General features: G+C 36.8%; 1 protein-coding gene across 3 annotated transcripts; it reads right to left on the bottom strand.

The window, feature by feature from the left end:
* Positions 1-2,290: 2,290 nt before the first annotated feature.
* On the bottom strand, positions 2,291-19,477 carry LOC133993026 (interferon lambda receptor 1-like). 3 transcript variants are annotated; one of them, XM_062431860.1, is made up of 7 exons: positions 19,381-19,477; positions 17,909-18,046; positions 16,154-16,283; positions 14,140-14,318; positions 11,846-11,994; positions 10,163-10,435; positions 2,291-3,613 (listed from the first exon to the last, which is right to left on the bottom strand). In XM_062431860.1, exons 2-7 carry the CDS (start codon positions 17,955-17,957, stop codon positions 2,894-2,896), a joined length of 1,500 nt encoding a protein of 499 aa, XP_062287844.1. In that variant the 5' UTR covers positions 17,958-18,046; positions 19,381-19,477; the 3' UTR covers positions 2,291-2,893. The 3 variants fall into 3 exon arrangements, with proteins under 3 accessions (XP_062287844.1, XP_062287843.1, XP_062287845.1); XM_062431859.1 differs by having other exon boundaries at positions 17,909-18,042; positions 19,381-19,403; XM_062431861.1 differs by lacking the exon at positions 19,381-19,477 and adding an exon at positions 19,213-19,243.
* Between the last annotated feature and the right edge of the window lie 1,747 nt (positions 19,478-21,224).

The raw sequence follows: 21,224 nt of genomic DNA, 5'->3' as shown, positions 1-21,224 counted from the left end.
ACAGTCCAATAAAAAATAAAAAAGCAGCTAAATTTGGGGCATTTTTTGCTTGAAAAATGACTTTTCTCCTACTCATAAAACACACTAAATATATAAATAGCTTAATATCACAAGTCCTATCTGTTTCTTTGTCTCTTTGCATATTTAACTGCCAAAAACAATCCAAATTGAAACAAACCTGAATTATAAGTTCCCAGAACCTGAGGTGACATATTGAAATTGCTTGTTTTGTTTGACCAACAGACCAAAATCAGCACATTTTTGGCATTTTTTGCATGAAAACTGACTTTTTTCTGACACTCAAACACAAAATATTTTAAAAAGCAAGACATACTCATTGTAATGAATTCAGTTTTTTTCTGCAGGATGAAGGTAAATGTTTAAAGTGAAAAAAAAACATCTTAAAACAGTTAAATATCATCAGTGACCGACCGTACAATAGGTAAAGTTTCCTATAAGACTACTTAAAACTACATTTCCCAACATGCTCTTGTGCAACCAGCAGAGAAACATTTCTAGACATGTAACACCAGATGTGAGATGATGGTTTTTTTTCCAATAAAGACAAAGTGAAATGAAACAAATAAGCGTTTGTTCTTCAATTCTGAGCGTTCAAGTTTCCTTCGCTATCACACCGTAATGTCCTAATTTAACTCCATGTTTTATATGAAATAAATTCGACCACATACATTAAAATGCATACTGCAAACTGTATTTGAGAGTTTAAGATGTATGAACTTCAAAGTACAAATTACATTTCATAATGCCCCAAAAAATAAAACAAAAATTAATTAAAAAAATCAAGTGTTCCCTTCTTTATTAAGTCTAGTTGTGGATTAAAGCATAAAATGAGTGCAAACATTTTCAGCATCAGTCTGCTTTAGAGACGGCAGCTTTTCTTTGAGCGGTGGATTAGCGGTCCAATCAGCAGCAGAGGAAGCACTGATTCATACAGCTGCACAAATTACAGTAAACTCATTTTTGCATTCTTCTTCTGTGAGGTCAGACTCATCAAATGTCAATGTTCATGAGATGAGGTGCACGTGTGAAAGGTGATGATTGGAATTACTGATCATTACAGAACTTCAAAAAGCAGCTACAGAACATCAATTCAGCTGCCAACAATGTGTCAGGTGCGCTGTGGTGGAAATAAAAAGTGAGCAAAGCAAACTGGTACAGGGTGTGTGTGTGTGTGTGTGTGTGTGTGGGGGGGGGGGGTTCAGTTAAGTCATGCAGACTCTATACAGTAGGACAATGATTCACTGAAGCAGACAGAGGAGAGTATTAAAGTGTAGAGTCACCAAAATACCTCAATCAATAACATAAAATTCAAACTCATCCAAATTGTAATCACTCCAAGAAGTTCTCTAAAAAAATCACTGGTACCCTCAACTTTACGGGACGGGTTTATAATGTTCAAATCTGTCTTATCAACAGTCAGGAGCCCAAATGAACATTAAAGGCCTGATTGACTAAAGTTTTGCGTGTGTAACATGTGCAAACTTGACGTCACCCATGCAAGTGTGAATATGTAATATGAGGCGTTTTAACCCCAGTGTGCAAAATACTGGAGTAAAAATGTAAATATGTTATTTAGCACACGCATTGTGGTTTACCAAACCTGAAGCTAATTTTGCTGACAGTAACTGTGTCTATAAATAACAGGTTTGAAGGGCAGATATTATCCAACTGTTACTATGGAGACGAGGAGACAGAGTGTTATATTTTTGGTTTTACTAACAGCATTGACTTTGTCACTAATACTCAATATATTAGTTAACATCTTTCACTAGAACCTTTAATTCCATGGGATCAAAGTTCATTTTGCATTTGCAGCCTGCTGATCGTCCAAATGCTAACTAAACGCGCAATCTATTGCACTGTGCACGCAATTTAATATCCTTTATTTGGGATCTTAGTGAATCCGGCCCTAAGTGTGTTTATGTGTCTGTGATGATTCCTCCTGTTCATACTGACCATTAGAAGATCCCTTCATAATGTTTACAATGGAAGTGATGGAGGACTAAACCCACAGTCCTCCTTCTGTGGAAACATGGATTTAAAAGTTGATCTGAAGCTAATATGAAGCTTCAATCGTCTGAATGAGTCAAATCTTCATCTTCTATGTTTCAGCGTTACAGTGTTTTTAGTAGCAAAGTCTTTTTGTTACTATACTTCCACCACAGCTCAACAGAGAAACACTAAGAGGGGATCTGATGCTAAAAAGACTCAGACTGCTTCTGTGAGGGAAAAAAAGGATTTAAAAGTTGATCTGAAGCTAATATGACGCTTCAGTTGTCCAATGAGTCAAATCAAGTGGATATCTACCAAAGTTAATCAAAGTTATTTTAGTATAAATTTCCCACTTTGTTTCCTTGTTGAGCTACAGTGGAGGGATATTAACAAAAAAAGGAGGATATATCTACATGATTTTACTAATTTGAACAGCTGGAGCCTCATATTAGTTTCTGATGAGGCTTGTACATTTCGTCAAATTTACAATGACAAAAAAAAAAGAAATACATCACCATCACCAAGAAAGACACCCCTGATCTACATGATTTGACTCATTTGGAGAGTTGAAGCCTCATATTAGCATATATGCATCATAAGCATAAAATGAGGCTTGTAGATTTTGTATCACTTAAACTGACGTGTTGTTGTAGATGATTTGATGTATTAGTGGAGGAGCCGCTGAGTTGAATCTCTGAATGTAATGACGCCGTTGAAGAGAATGAATCTGTTTGTACTTCTTGTGGTTTTGGGTGGAAATGACGGCTGCTGCTTCACATGACAACAGCTTCACAGCTTCTCTGTTCCAACAACAACAACAACAACAACAAAAAAGTATAAAAAGACACAAAAAGTGAGCAGCTTCCATCTGTAAAGACTTCTATATCAAGTTCCGTAAGACGACTTTGTCCGGACGCCTCATATAAGGAGACAGCTCATCTTCGTCTTCTTCCTCCTCGACAACCAAGCAGGAAACTGTTTCTATGGTAACTTCCTTAGTGTCCAAAGTGTGTGAGGGCAGGATTAGGATGGTGGAGGGAGACTCTGGCTCAACCTCCGAAATGTCAGGATGGGATTTCTCCTCCTCTTTCTCCTCTCGTCTGCCGAAAGTTAACGAGAAGAGGTTCACCACCTGGCAGTCCCCGTCTCCCACCGGCCGCCCCTCTTCCGTGGGACTGTCCGGACCTGCAGGGTTGAGGACTGGAGCAGGGGGCGAGGTCGTGTTTGCGGTCCCGGTTTGGTTCAGTCTGGATCCCGATGTTGAGGCTTCAGGTTGAGGACTGAAGAAGCCCGGTGGAAGAAACACGGCGTCGGGCTTTGAGGAATAGCTGTGTGGCACTACAGGGTCAGGAGATAAAGGTGCTGATGAAGATGATGAAGATGTAGTGAAGGCAGAGAGGGGTTTGTTGCCTGCCCGCAGTTTATAACCTGCTCCCGTGCTCGCAGCTGTGCTCTCTGTTTCACTCTCTCCATCGCTGTCGTCTGATGATGTCTGACTGTTCCTCTTTGTGCCTGCAGAGGGCAGTGTTAACGTAACATATAAGAGGGAAGACAAGTGTGAAGGCTGGGCCAGGTCCTCCTGGATGTGCTGGATGGACGTCTGAGACACAGAGAAGAAGAGAAGAAATGTGTTTAAACTATCAGATCTCTGTCATGCTGCTATATGAAACAAATGCTGTGAAAGATTTCTGAGCTGATACAAGAGAAAAATACTCAGTGACTCTGGATGATTGCAGTGATGGGAAGTAACTACAGTACTCAAGTACAGTTAGAGGTACTTGTACTTTACTGCAGTACAGTTTGAGGTACTTGTACTTTACTGTAGAACAGTTTGAGGTACTTGTACTTTACTGCAGTACAGTTTGAAGTACTTGTACTTTACTGTAGAACAGTTTGAGGTACTTGTACTTTACTGCAGTACAGTTTGAAGTACTTGTACTTTACTGTAGTACAGTTCGAGGTACTTGTACTTTACTGCAGTACAGTTTGAGGTACTTGTACTTTACTGCAGTACAGTTAGAGGTACTTGTACTTTACTGCAGTACAGTTTGAGGTACTTGTACTTTACTGTAGTACAGTTAGAGGTACTTGTACTTTACTGTAGTACAGTTTGAGGTACTTGTACTTTACTGTAGTACAGTTTGAGGTACTTGTACTTTACTGTAGTACAGTTTGAGGTACTTGTACTTTACTGTAGTACAGTTTGAGGTACTTGTACTTTACTGTAGTACAGTTTGAGGTACTTGTACTTTACTGTAGTACAGTTTGAGGTACTTGTACTTTACTGTAGTATTTCCATGTGATGCTACTTTCTACATCTCAGTGGGAATTATTGTACTTTCTACTCCACTACATTTATGTGACAGATTTAGTTACTTTTCAGATGCAGATTTGACACAATGGATAAAATAACAAGCTTTATAAATACAACACATTGTTAAAGATGAAACCAGACAGCAGTGTGTAGTCGGCTCACATTTCAGATGTCTATGAGTTGTTAACAGCTCCACCAAATAGTGATTTTTCCCTCTAAACTTCTCACATGCTTTCATTTCATTAAATGTTCAAATGATCCAATATTTCAGCAAAAATCAAAGATTAGAGAAAAAGTCCAAAAACTGAAAACACATTTGTGTATCAGAACTTAGTTTGTTCTTCTTTCCTCTCCCATTAATCATCTCACCACCCCTCACATTTATCTGCTGACCCTTTGGAGGGGCCCCACCCCTAGTAATAAGAAATAATCCTTATGTATTTTTACTGTAGTAGATTTTTCATCCAGGAATGTAATGAGTATTTTTACATTACTGTATTGGATCGGATTGGAGTACTTCTTCCACCTCTGACTGTTTAGGTCTATTACATTACAGTGTGTGTGTGTGTGTGTGTGTGTGTGTGTGTGTGTGTGTGTGTGTGTGTGTGTGTGTGTGTGTGTGTGTGTCTAAACTTAATATCTTTGAGTTTAGATTGTTGGTCAAACAGCAACAAACTGAAATACATCCTGTTGACTTCTGGTAAATTACTTTGGGCATTTTAATCGACCTCCCGGCATTTTACAGGCAACATGCTAAATATACAATTACTTAATTACTATTTTAAATGTGTAATTTGTACTTTTTACAACTGCGATTAACACTTCTTGTATTGTGAGAGACATAATAAGTGACACCTGCCTACATCATTACAATCATAGCTGTAAATTGACACAGATTCATTATTTTGTCGTAATTTTTATTATTTAAACCTATTAAAAAAAGGGACCAATTATCACCTGAATTAACACAAATATGTACTTCCTCTCAGTCTCTGAGTTACCTCCACCTGAAAAATGTGCATTGTTTGCTCATATCAGAGAACCTGTCATTTACAAATATTTGACTATTTTTAGAGAATAAACAACTTTAAATAATTATTCCAACTGTTGATTTATTTACTGTTGATAATGAAATCCTTTTAGTGTTAATTTTCTTACTTTTTAACCACTTTAGGGAAGATATTTTCATTAAACGCTGACATGTTTTCACACTTCTAATCTGTTACTATGATGAGCTGAACCTGAAAAGTGTTTAAAGCATTTCAGCTAATAACCAGCAGCTGGTGAAGCCTCAGGTTGTTGAACAGAAGGGATGCTGACATTTGAGCACACATTCTGACATTTAACCAAATAAAGCTGTTTGTTTTTTGTGTGTTTCTCAGCAGTGGAAATGTTACTGAATCACATGAAAGGAAGTGAGATCCCGCAAACTGCTGGGTGCATCGATGTGTTTGGAAAAGAGACAGTTGGGTGAGCAACCACTGCGCCTCGCATCCTCTCCAAATTTTCACATGTAATATACTGACCACATATAAACCCTGTGTGAAGGGGGGGGGGGGGGGGGAAGCCCCTTCGCGCCTCACTGCTGCCGATCGACTTGAGGCGATTAATACCAGAACATGAAACCACGCCTTATTTTATAAAGAAGTGTGTTCAAATCCCCCTCACATGAGATGAAGGCCTCGAATAATAAAAGGTTAACTGTAAACGACGCCCACATCGTCACATCGCAGCGCAGCAACAAGACAATGACTGATCAGGACCGAAGGTTTCACAAGTTATTGGTGACTATCGGCTGATTAAGATAATGTCAAACACGCCTTTTTTATGCTCGCATATTTATTTCGGTTGGGTAATTAATCTTAACAGAAGTCTGATTTAGAAAATGTGGTTTCCCATGAATCATAATCATTTCAATCTTACCCACATTAAACATGTTGTGTAACAATAACTAAATAAAATGCTACATATTTGTATATCAGTATCTTTTTACAGTGATCAGCTGAATCATTCTCTTAAGTCTCAATTCTTCAGTTGGATGTTTTTTTTCTTCTCTGTGCAGAGTTTGTTTTCACATTCATCTGCTTAAAAAAATCTCACTTTCTCAAACTTAACAGCGACAAAACCGAGGTCTTCCTCATCTGTACAGAGTCCACATTTGATAAAAAACCGACTCTTTGACCCTTGACCACTGTTAATTCCATCGCTCTTCTCCTCAGGTAAAGAGTCCGGGTGTCATCCTGGACAGCACGTTATCATTTGAATCCCACATCTATAATGTTACTCAGTCTTAAGGCTGGGTATCCTTTAAAAAATGATGATACCAGTACCAATCCAAGTCCCCTCAAAGTGACACTGATACCAACCGAGTACTTCATTAGATTCCCATTAACACATGTATGTCTCTGTCTTGTATCCGTGGTAACAGGCGTGTAGTGTAGACACACTTTAGAGCGTTTAGGAGGCATCTTGGCTGCTGAACTGCTAAGCGCGCTAACTCAAATTCACCACGACTTCACCACCACAGACGGGTTGTAGCTGCTGTGGCAGTGGACCAATCACATGTCACATTAAATCCAAGAACGCTTGTGTTGATTGGCTGTGAGCAAGTCCATACAAATAGTCATGTTTTATAGCTCTGGGTGCAAAAAGGATCGATTGCAGGTATCGTTTGGGGAGATGTTTCCATACTACTTGGTATCCATTTATTTCGGTCAATACCTTAAAGATATTGAGTACCGATACCAAAGCCCTAGATCCCAAGTGACACAATTCAATTCTATCTTAATATTGGCGTGTGAAAAGGTGGTCACAAGGAGCCCCTTTATACTTAACCTTTGTATAATATATTTTACCTGATGGCTTTTTGAATCTCTAATTTTGAAACTAACAGATCAACACTCTCTGTCTCATGTCGTCACCAGCTAATTACGTCTCCACCTTTAACATTAACTAGATTTTAATTCATCTTTATTGTCAGTAAACAACATCTAACCTGATAGTGAAACGTTAGATATAAGACGATAACAAATGGCCAGAAAGAGCAGTGACAGTGTCTGAAATCATGTGAGAACAGTTTACAACACAAACACAAACACAAACACTGCTTCAAATATCACACACATGCGACACGTTGAGTGAAACCAGCATCAGTGCTTCTCCTCACCCTCCCTGAGCACATCCCCCTGTGGGGCACTAGGAGGCTCTGACGGCCAACCTTTGTAGTTGGGCCTCACAAATCTTTTACCCCGACTGAACTGATGCAATGACAGCGAGACACAGACGAGTGTAGATGATGTGACCCGCACAGTTGACTAAACAAATAACACACACACTCGTTCTTCGTCTAGTTGTAAAAATCACACTGTCTCAAAAAATGGTCTCCACATTTCTGAGCTGATACAAGAGAAAAATGCTCAATGACTCTGGACAATGGATCAGTTGTTTGCAGTGATGGAAAGTAACTGACTGCAGTATTTCCATGTGATGCTGCACATCTTACAAAAAGCAGTGTGTAGTCGGCTCACATTTCAGATGTCTATGAGTTGTTAACAGCTCCACCAAATACTGATTTTTCCCTCTAAACTTCTCACATGCTTTCATTTCATTAAATGTTCAAATGATCCAATATTTCAGCAAAAATCAAAGATTAGAGAAAAAGTCCAAAAACTGAAACACATTTGTGTATCAGAACTTAGTTTGTTCTTCTTTCCTCTCCCATTAATCATCTCACCACCCCTCACATTTATCTGCTGACCCTTTGGTGGGGCCCCACCCCTAGTAATAAGAAATAATCCTTATGTATTTTAGTCTGTAAGCGCTCTCTCTCTTCATTCACTCTCTAGCTTGCACGACCACAGCTAACACAACCGCGTCCTGTAGCCGCTTACTATCGTTCAGCCCTAGCTGACACTGACTAGAAAAAGAAAAGAAAATCCTCAAATATTCAATAATACACTTCCTGGTTTGTATTTTTTACTTTGACTCACATTTGTTTGATCATTCAGACTCTGCGCGCACTTCTCAGTTAAACCTTATTCTAAGAAGACCTGCCATCGGGTTGCAGGTTTGTTGCAAAGGAAACGTTGCAGCTGTCTGCTTTTTTCTTTTTTTCTTCTTCTTCTTTCACCACAGATCAACCACAACCATGGCACAGCTCAGAGTTCAGTGTTGAATGCATGTTTTGTTATGTTTCCGTCTGCATTTTCTTTTCCTGTCGCTTTACTCAGAAAAAAGCTGCTGAGCTGCTTCATGTTAACAGTGTGGTCAACTTATAAAAAATCCAACTAATGATGAGTATTCCCCCACTACTCAAGGTGATGTGTTCAAATGTCTCGTTGTGTCTGAACAGTCCAAAACCACCAAAATATGTGACCCCCAAAGTATGACCAAAAAAACCCCATCAAATTATCAAAATGTTTCATATTATTGCTTAAAAATACCAAAACTATGATTTTAATACTAATAACTTCTTGTCAAATGACTAAATTTGAATTTGAAATGACAACTGAACACTTTGATGTTAATGTCTTAGTTTCATTGTGGTATTTTATAATTTTGCATCGACTCAAACCTCTGATATCAGCAGATCTTAGATGACAGATAAGATCTAAAACCACAGAAACTCTTTTATTTTCATCAGTATAAAGAGATTACAACTCCTGTGAATACTAAATGACGTTTAGTATATGATGTTATTTTTATTCCTGCAGTGATTTGGCAGCAATTACATCACTAAAGTAGTGATCTACAGTACGGCTTAAATAAGATTAAAGGGGACATATCAGGCTTTTCATATACTGTTATGATGTTGGATGTTAAACACAGTTCAAGTTCAGGATGTTCACGCTGTCATCGCTCATATTTCAGATGTGATTCAGCTCCGACATTTAAAAGATATTCCAGTAGATCCTCAGAATATAAAAATAGAGCTGGAAATGTGCAGAATATGTCCAATTTATGGGAATAGTGAATTACTTACCAGCCAAATATAAGATTAAACCGACAAAAACAGTGAAACATGTTGTATAATGTCTTCTGTGGTCTCTGTAATGCTCATTAATACACTTTACACTGAACAAAAAGTGTGTGTAAAGTTTGAAAGATGGCCGGGAGGATCTAATGAAAAAGACTAATGAGTGAGTTGCACTGTGGGAAATGTAGTCTCCAGTGTTTTTTTGGACATCAACACATCTCCACCTCTGCTGCTTACATTTTTTACTAGCCTGCAACTAATAACTATAATTTTATGATCATGACTCTCCTCTCAATTAATCTTTTTTCACAAAAAAAGAGAAATAAAAACAGTAAAAATATGTCTGTAATGGCTTCTTTAACACCCAATGTAATGTCCTCATATCTTTTGTTCAACAAGCTGTCCAAACATTTAAATAACTGTCACACACAAGCAAAAACAGCAGCCAAGTCTCATGATGACGAGTTGGCAAACTGGGAAATGTTTGACTTTTTGCTTTAAAAACAACAAAAATAGTTAATTGATTGTCAAATAGTTGCTGATTGATCGACTAATTGTTGCAGAAAGGAAAATAAGAGACAATAAGTGAAAAGGTTTATAAAAAGTAAAAAATTTGGTTAAAATAGATTAAAAAGACAAAAGAAAAGTAAAATAGAAGAAGTTTAAAGAGACTAAAAGACAAAATAAATAGACAATTAAAATCCATAAGAAGATAAAACTATAGAATGATAATAATAAAAAAGTGTAAAATAAAGTGGACATAAAAAAAAAAAGAAGGCTATAAACTATTACATTATGAATCAAAAACCAGGCTGAGAAGTTTTGTGTTTCCTTTTAGAAATGATAAGACTGAAACTTACCAGAACTTGTGGCATCGGTCTCCATTTCAGACACATGAAACCAGCTTGGAACCGCAGCACCAGTACGACCACAACGGACATCACCAGCAAACATGTCACAGTAGAGCTCAGAGCAGAGATCAGCACGTCTGTATTGAAGACGCCGTGGGTGAAGGCACACTGAGGCCGGCTGTAGTTGCACTTTTTAGGGAAGCAGACGGAGACGCAGTACTGTCTGCCTGGAGCCAGGTCCGTCAGATTCAGCCCCTCCAGACCCTTTGTGTCTCTAAAGAACTGCAGAGAGCACAGACAGGGTTGAGTTTAAGTTCATTTTCAATACATCCTTGCACAACACATTTATAATATTATATACATAAAGCACATTAGGGCTGGGCTATATATTGATATTATACAGATTAGATATCTTCTTAGATTTTTTATATTTTAATATTGTGATACAACCATACACTGTATATAAAATGGACGTAACATCTGTGACGTCACCCATTGGTTTGTGGACTGCTGCTTGGAAGCGAATAGTTTCGGATCTGAGCAGCGCCAACTTGAAAGTTTCAGGTGCATGCTGGGTAAAATAAAAACAGGGATTCTACTTATATGGGCATCAGGAGGAGCATGAGGCGCCCTCCTGAACCTGTGAACCAATCAACCTGTCAATCACCACGTAGCCACGCCCTAATGCATACCCTGCTTTATCGTCACATATAAAATCAGGGAGGCCAAAATGTCCCAAATGAACATCATACTGCATTGAAGAAGGCTTTAAACTAGCGATTGAGACCATAAACACATTTTGAAAACGTTTACTGAGGTTAGAAATCAAGTGAGAAGTTGGTAAATTCTCCATTGACTTGTATAGAGTCTATATTTATTTTGAATATTTTAAAAAACAATATAAAAGTAGGAAAATAAAATAAAAATAGACTATAATTATCAAACACAGTACAATGTGTATAACTGAAATGTTAGTGGTACCTGTCCAGCAAAGATATAACAACATATATAAAGGGTGCAATTATTAGAAAAAGAAAATGTGCGAAAAATATATACATTGTAAATATTAAATATATATACCAATTAAATATATAAAACATATATAACTAGTGCAAAATATATAGAAATAAATATATATTTACATGGGTTATTTAGACTATATTAATAATATTTCTTCTAAACGTATTTATTAGCACTGTCTCTCACAATGCATCTGTGTAGCTGTTGCGCTATTATAGTTACCATGGTGACAGTTAGTTATGGTGACACCATGACTGAGTTTAGTAGGTACAATGTTCATGAGATTTCTCGTCTGTTGCCACACTCTGAGTGTCTGCTCTCGCCTTATTGTACTTTATTGTATAATAAACACATATTTGTGTTTAGTGTTTTCAAACAATTTCCACAACAATGTTTTTAAACTTAACAAGTATATAAGTTGAGTTTTCAAGATGAAAATGTGGAAGGAAATTTGAAAACATGTGGATGTGAAACTCAAACCAGACTTCCTGGATGGTATCCTCTCACCTGTAACTGTTGCAACAATGCAGCTCTTTGTTTGTTTCTTTTTCTCTTTTAAAAAACGGAGATATTTTTGGTCACGGTTCTCGTTTAATCCCGTTTATTGCTGTGGCACAAGAGGATAAACCAGTTTTCATAAATACTGTCCGTGTGTGAGTCCACCAACACTACCTGGCCTTTATCTGTGTTGTTGCTCCTGATTCTGAGTCGGTAACTGCGTGACTTGTAGATGTATCTCAGGTGCTCTGTGTGAGGCTGGAGTTCCACGCACAGACCTTTACCGCAGGGCGTCACGTTGAGCCGCGGCGGGTAGAGTTCAGCTGACCGACAGAACACAGAGAAACACACTTCAGTTACATAAACTCACATTTGTACCTCATGACAAACTGGGAACAATAGGATGAAAGTAAGATGAGATGGATATCAGTCACTTTACTGAACCTGCAGTCACGGCTCGTTTGGGATAAACACTGAAATCTTATCAAGCAGCAGCAGCTCTGCTCAAAACATGTTTATCTATCAAATCAAATCTGTTTACTGTCATTTTTACCAAACATTTCTGCACGGTGTCATAAAAACAATGTTTCACTGCGGATAAAAGTGCAAAAATACATCATTTAAATAACACTTAAAACCAGTTTCAGTTAAAAAACAATAGAAACCATAGAAGCATAAATATGAAAGTGAAATAAAGTCCATAAGGTAAACATTTGGGGGAAATCTGGGGATTTTTAAAAATGTTAATATTCAAGGATTAAAGGATGTTTGTGTCATTCCAGCCGTGCAGACACATGAAAGAAAACTAAATACTGTTCTCATATGTTTATGTATATTGTGAAAGCCCCAATGCCTTTGACCTATTTTCTTACTGGTTGAAGTGACTCATTAGGAGACATCCTTTATAAATATGGCTCTGAGCATTCACTCCCTCTATCTCCTCTTGGAGTTGCTGGGTTTGTTTGAACTTTGGTCATTTTAGATTTTTGTTTTAGTGTTACACCTACATACATTCACACACACCCATGAGTTTAAAAAGTCATGTGTGGTGTCCATATTTGGTCCTATCTCTCAGCCAGGTTGTGACAATATAATTATAAATACAACAAAGAACATCTACACAATAACCATAAATATACCGTATAATTAATAATTATAATAAAGTGAGCAGTGTATATATATGGGTTTCCACAAAGTCTCCTATGGACACCCTGTATATTATTAGTATTATTGTGTAAATTAGCCCATATTGTTCTACCTTTATTGAATAGTTAGTGGCAGATAGGCCGACAGGAAACAAGGGGAGAGAAATGGGTATGACAAGCAACAAAAGTCCCTTGCTAGTCCCAGATTTGAACCGGGGGCGTTGCAGGGACTCGACTACCAGAGCGCACGCCAAAAAAAAAAAAAGGTGCAGATTTAAATGTGCAAATTAAGAGTCTGTTGTTGTTATAGCTGATCAGGAAACTGGTTCACAGTCTTGTGGTTCTCGCTTTAATTCTACGAAAACCTGAACAGACTGTGAAGGAAGGTGTTGTAATCGTCACCTATGATCATCTTGTAAGTAACAAGTGGAGATGCAGCATTATAATCAGTCATTAGAAAGTCACATACTGTTCAGGGTCTAATTTGACCCAGTTTTACATTTGAGCAAAGAAAACACACCTTAAAAACTTTTTTCTTCTAGCCAAAAATGTGAAGACTTTTCCTAATGGGACCCAAAATATACAAAAATAGAAAATATTTCAACCTTAACAAAAAAATGTTATGCAGCTTTACACATTTTTACTGAGTGTTTAGCACGTATTTATTCAAAAAACTAAAAACTAAATAAAATGTAAAATAAATAATACACACTCTCTGCGCTCTGAAGGCTTAGTTAAGTGTTAATCACCAGTTTATTAATGACTGATGAGGTGTTCATGAACGATTTGTGGTTGAGAAATTAAGAATATAGACTTATGAGGGGATATTTTGAAACGCCAGAATATGAAAAGTGTGTAAAGGTTAAAGGACGAGTTCACAATATTTTCCTCGCTGTAATTGTCTTCCATCACTTTACATTGAAAGCACATTTGAAGGAGATCTTTAAATAGTCAGTATGAACAGGAGGAATGATTACAGAGAGGAAAACCTCTTTACTGTTCATACAGACACTTGACTGCTGCTTTAAGACACTTAAAAAACTGTGAACTTGTCCTTTAAAGACATGTTCTCATTATTGTGGAAAAGCAGCTTTTGTGTGCATCTCTTCTGTCATTTGTGTATGTGGTCGATTACGATAGCTCTGAGCGGATGTCTGCAGTGTGATGAAAGCTCAGATTCGTCACAAACGCTGTGTCTGAATCTCTGTTAATTTAGCAACCTAATAATAACCTAATAGGAAGTGGAAAATACTGTGCTGCCTGTAATTAAATGTCCCTTTTCATTCATCATCTTCTAGTTTCAGGACCTCAGATGTCACTTACTGTCTTCGATGGGTTCAAATTTTTTGTAGTCAAATGGTTTCGAGGCCGGCTGTGTGTCCAGTCGTGTTGTAATCCGGGTCAGATAGATCAGTGTGGGGTTGGAGAACGCATCCGTCAGGTTGCAAACCAGTGGGTGCTGGACTCGCTCGCAGCCAGTCACTGGCAGCAACTGTGTCCCCCTGCAGAACGGGACAGGAGGGAGAGGAGCGGGTCAAGCAGTCTCTTTTAACTCTATAAAATATACTGATAAGATAAAAGAAAAGATAGGTTAGCTGTCATCACTTCTGGTTTTACATTCAAATGTATTTACTATAAAGAACTGGTGAAGCATCAGCTGTAAATTATATTATTATTCAAATAATATCTTGTTTTATTCACTTTTTTATCATAATTCATGCATGAAAGGGTTAAAATCCACTACAAAATAACCTAAAAATAATCCATATTATATACATTACGATTTTTCTATAATAAAACATCTATTCACAAAACAGCCTTAAGAAAGATGAGATATATCGTCCTAAACATGTACTGAATTTTTGCAGACAGGGCTGTCAGTTTGGGGGTTACCATGGTAACAGATACTGATAAAAATGTGTTCTTAAAATCTGAATCATGTTGCAAGTCAATTATCTCAAGTTTGACGTCCATAGGAAGATCAGAAGACTTGACTGAGAATGAAGAGCAAAAATAAAACAGCAGTTTATGTTGAAAGATTGTACTTATTATTCTGTTATTTTCATACTTTGTAAAGTTATCCAGTGGGGCCGGATTGGACCCTTTGTCGGGCCGTATGTTTTACACCCCTGATGTAAACTGCGAGTCTCCAAATAAACTGGTTTCTATTATTTCATACAGTCGTCTCTGAGTTTGAACTGACTCAATAATAGCTGGCAGTTAGCTTAATAATTAGCAACTAATTGATTAATTGACTGAACACTGCAGCTTTATTCACAACGATCACATTTCTGGGTATAAAACCAGATTAATTAATATGGGTCATTGAGGTTTTTTTGTGTCCATGTAGTTTAGTCAAATTCCCATACATCAATGTGGGGTCACTATTTGGCAAGATGAAAGTCAGCTATACAAAATGCATTTGGGTCAAAGATGTGTTTTTGTGTCCATGTGGTTTAGTTTAAATTTAAAGGGTTAAAATGTGAAAATAAATGTATGAATAACTTGCTCACATTCTTTTTTTGTGGACCCAGCATCAAATTTCTGCTTTTAATCCATTTAGAGAGAATATATTAGAGGATTATAGCAAAAATGTCTAAGTGGTGTAACCATAAAAACTTTGTACCAAATAATTCAACTTGCTTAAAGACAGTAAATTCTCAATAAAACACCATATCAACTAGTTTGGCATGATCTTACATTATAACTTTTATATTAAATAAAGGTAATGGAATACAATTGTTATCAATATTACATTTACTCTGGGTTACCATGGAGATCAGGAAACATTTACATGTTTTTAATGAAGTCATTATTAGTATAAGTCCACTTAAATACACTGTAGGTGATAAAATATGTAATATTTATCATTCTTTTGTGGTTGCACCATTTGACATTTTCAGGAGCATTCAGTCTTACTTTTGGTTAAATTTGTTTGCAAATTTTAACAAACCTGATGCTGCTTTTAAAACTATTTCTTTAACATATTTTGAATTGATCATCTTACCAACCCTTATTTGTCACTGACTCATAAACCAAAATGATCCTTTAATTAGATATTCACTATTTAGATATATGTAATTTGATGAGTATCTGTCTCTTATGAAACAAACATTAAACATGAACCTGTTTGGAGCCACTAAATGAACTCAGACTAAAACTACAACTTAGTACAAGTTTCTAAAGCTGCCAGTTCCTGAAAACATCTTCTATGAGTCAGACAAACAAACATCTGTAATCGTTTCCTGTCGTATCTGATCTGTACTGACAGATCCAGAAGTGCCTGCAGCAGAAATACAGGCGCTCACACACACAAACACACAGAGGAGAAACTAACGTGTTTAGACAGGAGGCCACATGGTAGTACACTCCTGCAGGTGTACCCGGTGCAGGCAACCATCTCAGCAGGTGAATTAACTCTTTGGAGGTCAGAGTGACGTTCACCGGCGGCAGGAGTTCACTCATAGCTGGAAAACACACACACACACACACACACACACACACACACACACACACACACACACACACACACACACACACACACACACACACACACACACACACAAGACATTAGAAATTCAGGGAAATCTTAAAGGGGTGAATGATGTCATCTGGTCACCGTTGGACAGCATTTAATATACGTCCAGTGGCTTTTTGACTTTAACTTGAAACTCAAAATCAAACGGCCACTGAGGCATGAGGACTATAAGGACTGAATCATACACTGGAAAAATAAGTTCATTGTCCAGGAAAGCATGAAGCTTTTTTGGTTTATTTTACAATTTTCTGCCACCTCTTTACCTGGTAAAAAAACAACCAAAACCATCAACCCTTCTCAGTGCCTGCTGGTCCTTTACCTGCCTACCTATACCCAAACTGCCCAGTACCTTCAAAATAAAAGCATCAACCAGTACTCAAACTAACTAAAATGATACTATATGGTAAATGATAAGTGGACTGTACTTAGATGGTGCTTTTCATAGTCCTCAGACCATTCAAAGCACCTTTACGGTCACATTCACCCAGCCACCAGGAACAATATGGGGTTCAGCATCATGTGGACTGGAGGAGTTTGGTGGGAATCGAACCGCCAACCACCAATCGAACCAAATTTCAGCAGCCAGCAACACGTCCACAGCCGGATTACAGAGCTAGTCTATCATATTCAACCCTTACATACTGATCAGGGTCAAATTTGAGTCAGAGAACGTGAGATGTGACGGTGTTAGAGAAAAGGTTGAGGTAGCTTAGACCCTCGTTCAACTCAATTCTCCACAAGCGACAAACGTTAACGGGAAGGTTACTACTACTACTGATGTATGTTACCATGGTAACGCTGGTTAACGAGTACTGTTAATCTTCTCACCAAAACAGGAGATACGGCTCTGACTTTACATACTGTGGGGTTTCAAACATGACTATTTGATGTTTGCTGATGAGCTGAAAAAGTGAAACCATGATCGTTTAGTTTAGTTTAGTTTAGTTTATGAAATGGAAAATGAACTCTAAATACCATCGAAGCGGAAATGGTTTTGTTTATCGGGAAGTTGTTTTGGTTTGTCCAATGATTTATTTTAAGATCCCCTCCAGACATGTATTTCAGTATTTTGTTCTATATCATCATAAATATAATAATTGCAAATTTCCTTAAAATATAGCGATATAATTTTGAGGCTACACCCCCCCCCCCCCCCCCCACCCAATGAACAGTATATGAGGGTTTGATCATCTTGCCAACCCTTATTTGTCACTGACCCATTTACATCTGACGTGTGTCTATGTTGAAGTGGTTTTACATTCCTTTATCGCCTGACTGTCTAATAATGTTTATACAAAGTTATTTGACTGTTAATAACATATAAACTTATGATAAGTATTTTATTTAGTACCGAGCTAAAAAGAGATATGCAAATATTTAGGAACAGGGCTGGACATGTTTGATTTCGTGTTAACACTCTGATACTGCTGTTTATGACTCATTATAATATCACACAGGCTTTTTTCATAGACCACAAAAGGTATTTAATGTAGGTGTACCTTCGCCTCGGGGTTAATAAAGTGAACACACAACATCACCTGACTGTGGACTCACCTGACAGGACCTGAGGCAGCCATGTGAGCAGCCAAATGAGAGCAGTCATGACAGCCAAACCATCTCTGCCACCGTAGCTCGCTCGGCCATCAGCTGGACTCTGCTGCTTCTGCTTTCACTTTTCATATGAGACACTGTCTGTAACACAAACCTGGAGTCAGAATGACTGAGAAGAATATAAAGACTACATACTAAAGTACCAGCGAAATACATGTAAACATGATTAGAGCTGCAATGATTAGTCAATTAATTGATTATTCGATCAAGAATATGAAACTTGACACCTTTCTTTGTCTTACATTATATTATATTAAGTAGTATTTGGGAATTTATGGGCTGATTATTAAAACAGAAAACACATTAATGAGACCACTTTTTGTCCTAGAACTAACTAACTTCTTACTTTATCGATTATAAAGGTATAAGTGAATCTTTTCTTTTGAGTATTTCATGTGGAAGATAATTAAGCAACACTTCAAAGCTCTTGTAAACATTTCAGGGGATTTCTTGAGGTTGCGTTAATTATTGCAATTTCTGGGGGAAGCTAAGGAAGCCCATTTCAACCAATGTGATGAAAAAAAAGAGGCTGTGTCTCAAAATAAGAAACTATCTCAAAATAATGACTTAATGTCTGAAAATAATGAATTAGTGTCTTAAAATAAGAAACTATCTCAAAATATTGACTTAGTTTATCAAAATATTGACTTAGTAACTCAGAATAATTACTTACTGTGTCAAAATATGACTTAGTGTCTCATAATAATTACTTTATATATCGCATTAATGACTTAGTCACTCAAAATAATGACTCATTTTATGACTTATTAGTTTCTCATTATTTTGAGATAGTTTTTTTTAATTATTTTTGACTTTTTCAGTTGTCAATTAAACACAATGAAGCTGAAATACTTTCACTTTAGAGATAGTTTCTCACTATTTTGACTTTTTCATCACAATGGCTGAATTGGGCTTCGACTTTGACTGAAACCAAAGCACTAAAACCCCCTAACAACCTTAAACCTAACCCTCTGAATGTGATGAAATGTGACGGTTTATTTTCCAACTGACAGTTTTAAGTTTAAATAGTGACGACAAATTTTAACCGTTAACTTGTTTTAATCAGTTGTCAGTTAAATAGTGACGACACATTTTAACCGTTAACTTTTGTCAATTTAAACACAATGAAGCTGAAACACTTTCACTTTCTCTGCCGGCTAACAGCTTCATAAACTTATAACTTAACGTCACATTTATTCAGAAAAATAACCGCCCTGAGCTGCTGAAGCCAGATAAGCATATCTTACCCGTTCATTTAGTCAGAAAACACATTTTGACAGGACGCCTACTCTCCGGATGTGTATCACAGTTAGCCTCCGAGCTAACCGACTTAGCATGTAGGCTAAGTTTAACTAAAATCCGAAGCTACAATAACTATAATCAACAGGTAATAGAGTGATAGATATTAAAGCTACCTGTACTGAAGAGTAGTTTTATTTGTATCCATTAATTACAGCCAGAGGAGCAAAAATCAGCAGTAAAAACACAGACGATGAGAGCTGCTGCTGCTGCGTTCAGGGTCAGCCAGGAAAATTCCGCTTCTCCTCATGTAGCATCAGAAGCTGAAAAGAAAACATTGAACAAAACAAAATGAGAAGTGGAGTAAAGTAGCTAACTATATTTACTCAACTGTACTGAAGTGTAATGTTGAGGTGCTTCTACTTTATACTTCAAATCCACCACATTTCAGAGGGAAATATTGTACTTTCTCCTCCACTGTATTTATTTGACAGCTTTAGTTACTTTACTGTTTACATTACTTTTTATCATATATAATAATATATCAGTCAGAGGGACCAAACCACTATTTTTACTGTAATACTGCATACTACATCACTCATAATACTGCAGTACTTTTACTGTAATACTGCATACTACATCACTCATAATACTGCAGTACTTTTACTGTAATACTGCATACTACAGTACATCGCTCATAATACTGAAGTACTTTTACTGTAATACTGCATACTACATCGCTCATAATACTGCAGTACTTTTACTGTAATACTGCATACTACATCGCTCATAATACTGCAGTACTTTTACTGTAATACTGCATACTGCATGCTACATCACTCATAATACTTAATAAGTACACACATAAAGACAAAACATACAGCAGTCTTTTGTTATAGTATGTATATTACACAATGACAAATATTTATTTAAAAAAAACACATTTCAATAAACAGCATTAACATACATTCTCCTGCTGTCAAAGCTATTATTATTATTTTTTACATTTCGTGTCAACTTTTCCTGTTGTTGGTATATTGCAAGAGTTTAAATTTATCCGGCGGTTCGTGAAGGCAGCATCAGAGCACGTTCGCTGATGAGAAATCACGTGATGTAGTGGAAGCAGGTTGTAATGTACAGTAACATCCAGCTTTCCCTTTTCCTTTTCCTTTCCTTTCCAGGTTTATCTCTCTTTATTCAAGACAGGGAGTCAACAACTAACATTCAGTAAATTCATGCTCATTTCTTTTAATTCATGTAAGAACAAAACAGATTTATGACATTGTTTAGGATTGTGTGTGAGGTCAGATTTCATATTTCCCCCCCCACACACATTAATAAGCCAGTTTCTATTAACCCTTCATAGGGTAGATTAGGGTAATGTGGGACACTTTTTGCAATTCTGACTTGTTTACCTTATGTTCATATGAATTCAATACATTATATCAACACCTAATATGATTATGATTTAACGTTTCCTTGTTAAATTAAAAGACAATTTTTGGATATTGTACTCAAAAGGAACATGGCACTTATATTAATATTCCTTGTGTTAAATCATTTCAGAATTTGTAGATTTTGTAATGTTGGACATTAGTTTTTTAGTTTAGGAATACAAACTTATCTGCCAAAACTTTCTGAAATGTGCGTACCCGTAGTTTTTAGGTTAAAACACTAGTAGACTGTATGTTCCTGTGTAATTAAAAAAAATATAGCTTTAAAGTAATTGAATAGAAAAAGAGACCCATTTTCACACTTGAAAGCTGTAAAAACAACTTATACACATTTCTTCTAGGTAGATTATTTTCCTAATGTGACCCACAGTTTACAAAAATGGAAAAAACTGCTTTTGTGTGTGTGTGTGTGTGTGTGTGTGTGGCTCGTACACATTTTTGTATATGTAATGTACAAATGTGACTTGTGTTTATAACAAAATTCAAAACATGTTGTATTGTTCATATTCTATAAATATGGATCATACAATAGTGATTATAATAAGCTTCATTAAGGATTAATGAAA

The sequence above is a fragment of the Scomber scombrus genome, chromosome 13 (genome assembly GCF_963691925.1).
Source record: "Scomber scombrus chromosome 13, fScoSco1.1, whole genome shotgun sequence".
In the NCBI taxonomy this organism is placed as follows: domain Eukaryota; kingdom Metazoa; phylum Chordata; class Actinopteri; order Scombriformes; family Scombridae; genus Scomber; species Scomber scombrus.
This window is presented reverse-complemented; position numbering and strand designations above follow the sequence as displayed.

What these genes read in the sequence shown, in the direction of transcription:
- LOC133993026 (XM_062431860.1), bottom strand. Translation starts at nt 17,957, where the DNA reads ATGACTGCTCTCATTTGGCTGCTCACATGGCTGCCTCAGGTCCTGTCA. An exon ending in GCTGCCTCAGGTCCTGTCAG is followed by an intron (nt 16,284 to 17,908) that starts GTGAGTCCACAG and finishes TGTGTTTTCCAG; the next exon opens with CTATGAGTGAACTCCTGCCG. An exon ending in GTGGCCTCCTGTCTAAACAC is followed by an intron (nt 14,319 to 16,153) that starts GTTAGTTTCTCC and finishes CCCGTTCTGCAG; the next exon opens with GGGGACACAGTTGCTGCCAG.